Here is a 9,984-nt window from a genome sequence, read left to right as displayed (position 1 = left end):
CTGAGAAGGGGGAGGAAAGCCCTCCTTTTTGTGGCTCTCCTCTTTGAGTTAGATAGGAAAAGTTTCTCTCTTCTGGTGCCCTGCATTCTCTAGGTCTGTTTTATCACCCTCTCCACTCCCTGCCAAGAATACAAACTCTTTGAGGACAGAAAATGTTTCCTTTTTGTCTTTGTAGCCTTAGGGCTGACCCACAGTGGATTAGATAAATGCTTATGAGTCACTGAATGAGTGGAGTGAAGGGGTTAAGCAAGATGGCCTCCAGGCTCCCTTCCAGCTGCAAACATCTGAGATGTGCTATCTAGGAGGTTGGTAGAGCTGTGAAATCCTGCCCACAGCCCAAGTGACTGGACTTGGCTGTGGGTGAAAAAAGAGGGGATGGGGAGAAAGATCTGCATGTAAGAGATCTGGGAACATGGAGGGAAAGTTCTTGCCCCTGGTCATGTCTTCTGAGGCTCAGAATTACATGGCAGATTAAAACTGTTTGTTTCTTCCTCCTGCTGGATCTTCATACCTAGAGAAGAAAAAAAAAGGGGGGTGGTATTGAAATTGTGTTCTAAGTTTCTGTTGCTTAGCAGTGAATTTGTTTACTATGCCTTTTGTTTTTCCCTTTCCTCAAGGAGGAAAATCCTGGGCTTTTCCTGCTCTCTGGCTTCATTTTGTTACCACAACGCTAGAGGGTGAGGAATCAGAACCCCCCATGCTCCAAGAAAGTCTGCTAGATAGATGATTGAGCCCCCCACCCAACATCTCAGCCTCCTCTGCTGCATACAGGGGACCTCACTGCCTTTACATTTCCTTTCTTTATCTTTCCATCCAAGTCCAATGGAGATAAGTCCAAGTCCGGGAAGGGAGAGTCAGTGTCGCTGCAGATGGAAAAGGGTGTTGAAGGGATTACAGAGAACTCTGGGGAATGTGACAATTTATACATCCTTCTCCCATTCCTTATAAGACACATGCAGAAAACTGATGTCACCCGGGGGGTTCTTTCTCCAGTGGCTTGGAAGTCCACATGCAAAGTCCTGGACTTTAAAGATGAGTCTTCTTCCCCAATCTCTAGTGAACAGGAGTCCTTAGGGGCAAATGGGGATGGGGGAGGGGGTCCACGACCCTGTCGGTAGCCCCCCAGAGTGCAATGACGTCTCCCTGAAGCTGCAAGTCGATTCTTTCCAGGGCTTTATCCGAGCCGAGGAAACGTCTCCATCACTTCCCCCAGAGGGGTGATCAAGGCCGGGCTTCAGTTAGCTTTTGATCGGAGCTCCATGTGAGAAGCGAAAGCAGAGGAGAGCCCAAGGGAAGCGGCCCTGAGCTGACTTCCCCCGACATCATGCGGCCGATCCTTGGCCGATCAGCCTTAGTCCGGGACGCCGAAACATTCTAAGGGCTAAGAACAGAGCAGCCCGAGTTCTGGGGAATGACTGGGGCTGCTGTTGGGATGAAAGCAAAGCGTTGGGGCTAGTTCCAAGGCAGCTTTGGGGAAGTCCTGTCAGCTCAGGAAGAGCCGAGCCCAATTCTCCACCCACCCCCGTATCCCTTGGAGGACCACTGGAGTGGGTACAGTAGGAGAACCTAAAGTCGACAGCTTTTGTGTCAGCCCCGATATAACGTCTTTCCTTTAAAACGAACCAACAATCGGAAAAAAAATTTTAAGGGAACAATCCGGAAGATGGTCATTCACCAAAGCTCCTCTCTCCCTTATTTTCTGTTAACGGAAAGGGAGTATTGACCTGTTTTGCTGATGCTGGATTGTTGTTGTTTGGAGGAGGGGAAAGGATGGAATAGTATTGAACCTGTGGTTTGGGGCTAATTTGTTTTTATTTTTAAGAAAAGCGGTTAATTTCACTCCGGTCCATGGTAAAGAACACCAAAGATCCTAAGATTCCAACAAATTGACTCCACAACAGAGAAAAAGCGAAAGTACATGTTCATATCCATCTAATTCCCGGGAGGATTTATTTTTAAAATCGAGATACTTGTCTTGACTTGTGTACCCAAAGTTGAAAGCGAAAGCCGAGACGGTAATTGATGTCTTCTAGCCAAGACCCAGATGCAGCCGTCATGGAGTCATGGGCTAGAAGGAAAAAGTACTGTGCTTCGGGATTACAACACCGTAGGACTGAAGGTGGAAGTGAATGAGGGAAGGGAGAAGGGAAAAGATGCATAGAGCCAACCTGGGCTGGGCCTGGAAGCTGCTCTCTTGGAGTCTTAAGTACCGCAATCGAAGGTCAGCGGAGTTCCATGATCACCAGCAGGATGGTGTAAGACAAGCCTCCAGGGATTCTCCCAGCAGCCTCGAGCACTGATACCGGGCTATGGGCCCAAAGTCCTTAGCCTAGGGAATATACCCGACAGGCTGAAAGAAAAAGTGAAATTTTAAGGTTCTGAAGATAGTTGATGGGGTTCTTCCCCCCCCCCCCCAGGAAAGGGTGAGTCACCCGAGGAAATGAAGGAATATGGGCAGAGACAGGCAAGGAAGCCAGGCTGCAGAATAGGTCCAAGGCAGGAAGAAAATTCAGCGTGAGAATCCAACCTGGAATGTGTTAGCAGAGGCCCTGGGCTCCCACTCACTGACAGTAACCTTTGCCAATTTAATGGGGTCAAACCCTTAATGCCGCAGGTTTACTTTCACGATGATTCTTTCCCAGATCTAGATTGAATTATTAAAATGTTTGTGAAAACCAGTTCTCACAGAATTAACTTCTCGTGTGTTCTCTCAAAGCTTAAAATGTTTTGGGTTGTTTTTATTTTTGAGTGAAACTAGGTTCCCAGTGTTTAATTGCTATGATCTGGATTCTATTGGTGACTATTAACAGAAGTGGAGAGAGGGGTGCTCAGGGATCAGTAACCCAGACCACCTTAGGCCCGAGCCCTTGGATGGTGTGTTTACCAGGAAACCTGATAAATAAGAAAATCAAGGACCAAGAACTCAGCCTCTCCTCTCTCTTGAGGCAGGTGTGTGAAAGAAACCAAACAGGGGTGCAGTGGTGCTTTTTTGGAAGGGAACAGTGAGTGCATCAGAAGGGGGGGCAGTTTCTCTCTTGAAAAAAAAGGAGGAACAAAACTCCCTGGATCTGGCAAGAAGAATGAGAAGCCAGAAGCCTCAGTTTACCCTTTCAGTCAATGGCACTTTTCTATTATAAAGTTGTCTGTCTCTTTCCAAATGGGCTACCCTAATTGAGAAGTTCCCTTGAGCAGTTCTTTCCCATTGACAATGCCAAGATGAGGGCGTTTGCAGCACAATCAGAAAGCAAAATGCTCCATCCATGTATGGTATTTAAAATAAGTGTGTGGGCATGGGGACCCGATCCCTTTTTGTAAGTAAAAATGCAAAAAGACCACTTCTTCCTTATAGATGCCTCTGCTCGGGGAGAAATATTCCTACTTTTGACCAAGCGTGAGCTGCCATTAGGAGAGAGTTTAATAAGTCCCCATTGAGCATTCATTTATGCGGTGATTATGTGAACTCTGACCTTTGGAGCTCCGTGGCAATTAGCCACGATATGCAGCATTTCCCACCTCCAACAGTAACCTCTTCATCCTCTTTTCCATCCTGAGTTCTCCACATCCGTTGCATTTCCCCCCTTCCCAGCTGATGGAGCTGGAGTCCATCAGGATTCTGGGGTGTCTGTCCCCCAAAATACATTACCCCTTTATTGCTCCAGCCTCCCTCCCACCACAATCCCCGTCTGGACTCTGCATCCAGGCCTAGAGCGATGCTAAGGAGAGAGGGCCGCATTACTTGGGCGTAAATGGACTTCTCTATGCAATCTTGCCCAGTATTCTCCTAGACCTAGGAAATGGGCTGTAAGATCACAATGAATTCTATTTCATAGCGCTTGGCATAGGAAATAAATAGTATCCATTCCATCAGCCTAATTTAACGTTTTTAAAATATTCGATGCTATTTAGTTTAGGCCAAGTGAAGACTAATGCATTAGCAGAGGGAAAGCTAGAACAGGGGGAGGACAGGAAGAGGACAGCAGGCAAACTACCTCCCCCCCAGAAGACCCCTGGGGAGGGAAAGGAAAGTGTTTTAAGTTTTTAGTAAACACTGTTTAGCCGAAAAAGAATAGGAAAGTCGCCCCCCTCCTCCAGAGGGATGGGACTGGAATTGTTTGCCTTCAGTAGAGGACTCTTTCTAAAGTGACCCATCTCTGAATTAATTTCTGTTTGAACTTTCGGTGAACCTGAGATTAAACTGGGGTGAGCAGCTAAGCAGTTTGTTGATGCTGCCTTTTCAACAACCCTTTCAGACTGAGTAAATATTGATCGGTTGGAATCTGATTGCCCCAGAGGAAAACACCCCAGCCTCTGCCTAAGCTCCAAAAGTAAACTTGAAAGGGGAGGGGGGCTGTAGGAAAAAATCTGAAACCCGGCTCGGGTTGGGGGATACTCTAACTATGGGTCGGGGATGACCATTTTTTGGAAAACCACAGGGATTGAGAAAGATGATCTCCAAACTCCACGATCCACCTCTCAGGGGAGGTTGGTTTTGAATCTGTAAAAATGTGGGCGTTTCCCTATTTTAGCACTTTCTGGGGTTTTAATTACACTTATCATTTTTTTAAAAAAACTGAGTTGTCTGCTTTCCTCCGAGACCCAAAGAGAGAGAGGCCTTTAAGTAGGTCGTGTTGAGCTATTTTGATTTAATTGATTGGGACAACTAAGAAGATACAAATGTTTTCGTTGCTGAAAGGTATATTAATGCGTCCTAAATGCATTGCTCGTTAGTTGATTTATCCCACCACAGAGAAAAGTCTTGGTCAATTTCGCTGTAATTGATCTTTTTCCTCCTCCCAATTCCATTAAAAAACCCGTACCTGGACACTTGAGGGCCCCGGGGTTGGGACCTCTCTGCTCTTAGATATTGAAATCAGGGTCGGTGGCATGCAAATGCCTCCTTTAGCACATGAAAGTATTTGGAAGGAGGCCATCTGTTTTGTTTTGTGCCCTTACACTAATAAACAAAAGATACAGTATAAGCTCAGGCGGGAAAATGAAAGAAATATTTGGCCCTGCTTTGAAGTTGGGGCTGCAACCACTGCAGTCTTTTTAGGGACGGTCCCAGCGCTGAGGCAGGGAGCCCTAGCCCTCGTCTGGTGCCCTTGATATGGCCGACGCGCCTGCAAATCGAGACTTGTCTCCTTTGACAAGGAACTGAAGAATCTCGCGTAGATGCTCCCGCGAACCTGCAACTTTGCAGTCCTGACGCTCGGCGCAAAGCATTCCTTTGTCGGGGAAGAAAGGAAGCCCAGGCTGTTTATTTGTTTCTTAGGAGAAACATTTATTTGTCCTTTTGAGGGTGTCAGGATTTTTTCCCTTTCTGGAAGCTTCGGGGCAGAATGTTCCGCTAAAACCTGTGAAGGGGGTGTGTGGGTGGGTGAAGTGGTGGTAAAGATTTGGGAGAAGGCATAGGTGTAAACCTTGTAGCTTTGAAATGTGACTCCTTTTCTGATTTCTGGCTTTGCACAGTTGGGCGGTCTAAGGCCTTGAAGAAACTCACAAGTTTACCTGAAAGTGGATGCAGAGGGAAATAGGGAACCAGTTTTCCTGGGGCCTCTCGCTAACTGTAGCATGTGCCCAGGAACTAGGAGTCTCCAAGCATAATCTTCCAGGTCTGGCATAGCTTTTAAAATCAAAGTTGAATTTGGAGGTGATGAAGCTTAGCTGAGAACTTAAGGAGGAGTAAAGGGAAGGATGAAGGAGGAGAAGGAAGAGGAACTCGAAGACTGGGGGCGGGGAGCAGAAAAGAAGCTATTGAAAGCTATGGTTGGCAATCAGCAAAGAGGAAAGGTTCGAAAAGGGGAATGAAGAAGAGAGGGTGGACTCCCTAGGACAGCTTCATGTTGGAGGTAATTAAATGTGAGTTCCTTGATTGTTGGTTCACTGATGTGAGGAAAGACTGGCTGAAGACAGTTTGTGCTTTTGAAGAGAGGTCTGTGTATATATATGTCAACATTCAGTTAGAGGTGAAAAGGTTAGCACTTGACCCAGGAAGTTCCTGTATTTGTTGCAAAAATAGATTCACTTCATAAATTTTCCTATGATTTCAACTTTAAAAAAATCTCTTAAAAACATATTGTTAAAAAAAAAAACACAAGCAGAATGTAGGTGTCAAATGTGAAACTGAGAAAATGATCCAGAAAGTGTGGATTTTAGCCGCAGGATGAGGGGGAAATTGACTTTATCCAATAAAAGGCAGCCTCTATGAAAGTAGAGACACCCCTTTTCTCTTCTCCTTCCCACATGAAATGATCAGTCCGGTTTGGAATCAATTGCAACAGATTGGAGGGAAATTCAAGGAAGACCAAGCATACCTGAAATGTGGATATATTTATTACAGATTTTAGGACCCGTAAATTCTGCTCTGGATTCCATCATTCCTGGAATCTCAGAACTTTTCATGATTGTACAGAGACTCAGAAACATTGTGGGACCACAAAGGACAACTGATAGAACTCAGTGTAGTATCTTTGGGGGCTTAAACCATTGTGCACCATGCAGAAAGCCTATTCACGAATCACATGAAATATACATTCATTTCGCCATTCATCACATTTATCATTGGGTTGGAGATACATCAAATTGAGGGAAAGATTACTGTGGAAATAAGATGTTTGGGGATAATATGTTCAGAATAAGGTTCAGAAACAATCCAGCACATTTTTTTGAGTGGGGTAGGAGGAGGCCAGAAGAGGTGGGAGGGCTGGGGAAAAGAGATACTGCACACCCAGGGAGGTTAAAAAAAAAACCAAAAACCAACAATAACAACAATAACCCAGTGCAGCCCAGGCCTACTTATCTCCTCCAAAGACACAGGGCTATTTTCCTGTGAGGTATCTGATTGGACTTCACCAGTCCAGTCTGATTTCTTTATTTTGTCACTTTTAGTCCTGTTATAAAATTACACCCAACTTTGGGAGTGCATCCACCCTGTTTTAATCTCCTAAGCTAAACATCATTTCTAGAAAATCTGTATAAAGATAAATCTCTTAAAGTATTTACAACCAGCAAACTCTCACACAAGAAACTGAATGCATTAAATTAAAAAGATGAATGTGTAAACACTTTCATAGTGCATCCTCTTTGTGAGGTCTTCAGACTCTCTTGCCTGCCTTTAGTGTAGGGGAGATGAGGAGAAGGGGGGATAATTTGAAGTTAGGTGACAGATATGTCTGCTAGGCAAGCATGGGGGAGGTGGGGATGATGGAGCTTTTCCAAAGGGTATCTGAATCAATCATAATGGGGGGCCCTCAGAGGTCATCAAAAGACCAGATGGTGGTACCCCACCATTAATGAAGTTACTCCCACCCAGCCTCTCAGGCTCTGAGCCAGAATACTCTTGAAACACAGAGACCTAGCCCAAAGAAGACCTGAAGATAACATCAAAAAGAGACTTAGTAAAGGAGGGGAAAGATAAGCTAAGAATGTGCTTCGGGTTAGCAGTCCTGCACTTAAGTATCATGGGGTGGGGGCCGGGGGGCACACTCAGTTGGAGGTAGTCAGAGTGTCTGAGGTAGAGGAGGCTGGGGAAGAGGGCACGCAGGGCGAGGAGGTAGATTTGTCTGAGGATTCCTCGGCCTTGTCCTCGCTCCGTGATGGGGTGGTGGGTGAAATGGGCACTAGGCCCTCCTTTTCTCTCTTCTTCTGCTTCATGCGGCGGTTCTGAAACCAGATCTTCACCTGAGTCTCATTGAGCTGCAGCGAGGCCGCGATTTCCACCCTCCTGGCCCTCGTCAGGTACTTATTGAAATGAAATTCCTTTTCCAGCTCAGTCAGCTGCTTGGTGGTAAAATTGGTGCGCACCGTGTTGGGTTGGCCAATATACCCGTATTCACCAGCTTTTCCTGGAGGACAAGGGTGGGGAGGGGGGAGAGGGGAGAGAAAAGAAGTAGTTTCGTCGTTTGATTTTTTTTTTTTAATGAAGTGCCAGGGTGAGTGATTTATACCCGTCAAGCTTCGGAATCATAGGCAGGTAAAGGGGCAAAGGATAACCTGACCACATAGAACCTCTAGGAAGGTGACTGACGAGGTAAAGTATTAACTTGAAGTCAACCATTGGTGTGAACAGAAAGAGTGATTAATGGGAGTCCGGAGATATTAACAGCCGCCCCCAGCCCCCAACCCCAAGCTCCTACTTCCAAGAAACCAGAAAGAGGGGCTGGTCTACCGTCTATTACTTCCTGGGCATCAGGAGTACACCTGAGTTTGCCACCCCACCCACCCCCTGCAAAACCTATACATAACCTTGAGTTGGCTTTTCTTCCCCCCCCCAATACTAAGTAAGCCTACACCCACCCCACCACTCGACCCCCAGACCCTCAAGGCAGCAGCAGCAGTGGCCAGGTGTTCGGCAAGAAGAGAACTGACCTGTTTTGGGGGGGTTCCTTTTGACTTTCATCCAGTCAAAGGTCTGTGCTGGAGGCGACGTCTCTGCTGAAGGAGAGCGACAGGTTTCTTGGTGGCTGGCATGGAGAGGGGACAAGGAGTTATTATAATTTGCCAGGGTCAGATTCTGCGCTTCTTGTCCATATGAGTGGTGAATGTATTGAGGCGAGCCCACCGTGCCCCCGGCATAACCCTGGTGGTGGTGGTGGTGATGCTGGACCATGGAAGATGAGAGAGTTCCAGAGTAAACAGCGGGAGCGCACGAGGGGTACCCGCCGCTTACGTCTGCTTCCTGATTTAATGAGTAGGGGCTGTAACCTGCGCTGAAGTTCTGCGATCCGAACCCCGGGCCACAGCTGGAGCGGGAATAAGACATACCCAGGTTGTTGAGGTGCTGGTAGGCGGCCGGCTGGGGATAGTGGTGGTGGGCATGAGGATGGTGGGGGGGACTCATCTGGACCCCCCTGCCCACCAGGAAGCGCTCGTCGCCCCCGCAGCTGTTGGCACTGACGGCGCACGACTGGAAAGTTGTAATCCCATGATCCGGGTGGTAGGCTCGGGCGGAGCAGGTCCCCGAGTCTCCTGCGTTGAGGATGGGGTGCTCCAGGAAGGAGGCGCTCATTCTCGCATTGTCCATCTGCCTGTCACACAGTGACCGGCTCCTTCCGAGCCCTGGGTGACCGTGCCAACTTTCTCACTTCCTCCATGGGGCCAAAGAGAAAAATGATATGAATGTACAGTGTGCAGGGGGCGGGGGAGGGGGAGAGAGGGACGGGGTGCACGTGACCGCAGCAGCCAATGGCGGAGACCCCTGCGAAAGTTTGCCTGTTCCTGCTGGTGATGGATCACCGTTTCAGTGGCATTTAAATCCCGGGCGCTCCTCCATCAAGGTGACGCGCAGTCGCCCCCCCGGCAGCGGCAGCGGCAGCGGCTGCGGCAGTGGCAAAGGCTGGAGCCCCGCTCTGGGGCCGGGCCCAGGAGGAGCCGGAGCCCGAGAGAAAGCCGTCACTGTTGCCGCCGCCGCCGCTGGAGGCTCCCGCTCCACCCCACCAGAGGAGTTGCCCGGAAAATGGGGGAGTGGGATGGATCCCCGGGGCCCAGCGAGGAGGAGGACGACGTGGGGCTCGGCGGGGAGCGTCCTGGCTCTGAGCAGGACTGCAGAGTTAGGGATCAGTCTTCACCGGACCGGCAGACCAACTGCAGGTGAGTGGGAGAACCCCTCACCCTCCCCACCACCGCCGGTACCGGAGTGAGCCAAGGAGGAAGAAGAGGAAGATCGCCCCGCACCCGCGCCCCAGCGTCTGGGTGAGTGTGCTGGGCGCTACCCCTAGCTGCCCGGCTCTCTGGTTATTGTCATGACCAAGGCTCCCTTTGGGAACAGGGACTGGGAGAAGGAGGGGACGGTTTGGCGAGGAAATCCCCAGGCCCGTGTGGGAGGAGGCTAGGAGCAGAGAAGAGAAAATGAGTAGGGGGAGGGAGGAGGGAGAAAGAGGAGGGGGAAGAGGGAGGAGGACGACGAGGGGGGGAGGAGGAGGAGAAGGAAAAAGAGGAGGAGGAAAAGGAGGAGGAGGGGGAAAAGAAGGAGGAGGGGGAAAAGAA

At 48.7% G+C, this 9,984-nt stretch overlaps 2 protein-coding genes across 2 annotated transcripts in view; one reads left to right on the top strand and one right to left on the bottom strand.

Annotated features, from left to right (window-relative positions):
• Positions 1–6,311: 6,311 nt before the first annotated feature.
• Positions 6,312–9,147, bottom strand: HOXA1 (homeobox A1). Its single transcript, XM_069088671.1, has 2 exons — positions 8,368–9,147; positions 6,312–7,844 (listed from the first exon to the last, which is right to left on the bottom strand). The coding sequence occupies exons 1-2, from the start codon at positions 9,020–9,022 to the stop codon at positions 7,486–7,488; spliced, it is 1,014 nt and encodes a 337-aa protein (XP_068944772.1). The 5' UTR covers positions 9,023–9,147; the 3' UTR covers positions 6,312–7,485.
• LOC138161768 (uncharacterized) overlaps positions 9,078–9,984 on the top strand; it is a 4,653-nt gene continuing 3,746 nt past the window's right edge. Inside the window, exon 1 of the mRNA XM_069088672.1 lies at positions 9,078–9,588. Coding sequence (XP_068944773.1) covers positions 9,114–9,588 — 475 coding nt within the window. The 5' untranslated portion in view covers positions 9,078–9,113. The remainder of the gene's footprint in view (positions 9,589–9,984) is intronic.

The sequence above is a fragment of the Petaurus breviceps genome, unplaced genomic scaffold (genome assembly GCF_028583685.1).
Source record: "Petaurus breviceps papuanus isolate PSGF00001 unplaced genomic scaffold, PetGlider_PUasm1.0 185, whole genome shotgun sequence".
NCBI lineage: Eukaryota > Metazoa > Chordata > Mammalia > Diprotodontia > Petauridae > Petaurus > Petaurus breviceps.
Note: the sequence above shows the minus strand (reverse complement) of the source record. Positions and strands in the feature narration are given on the sequence as shown.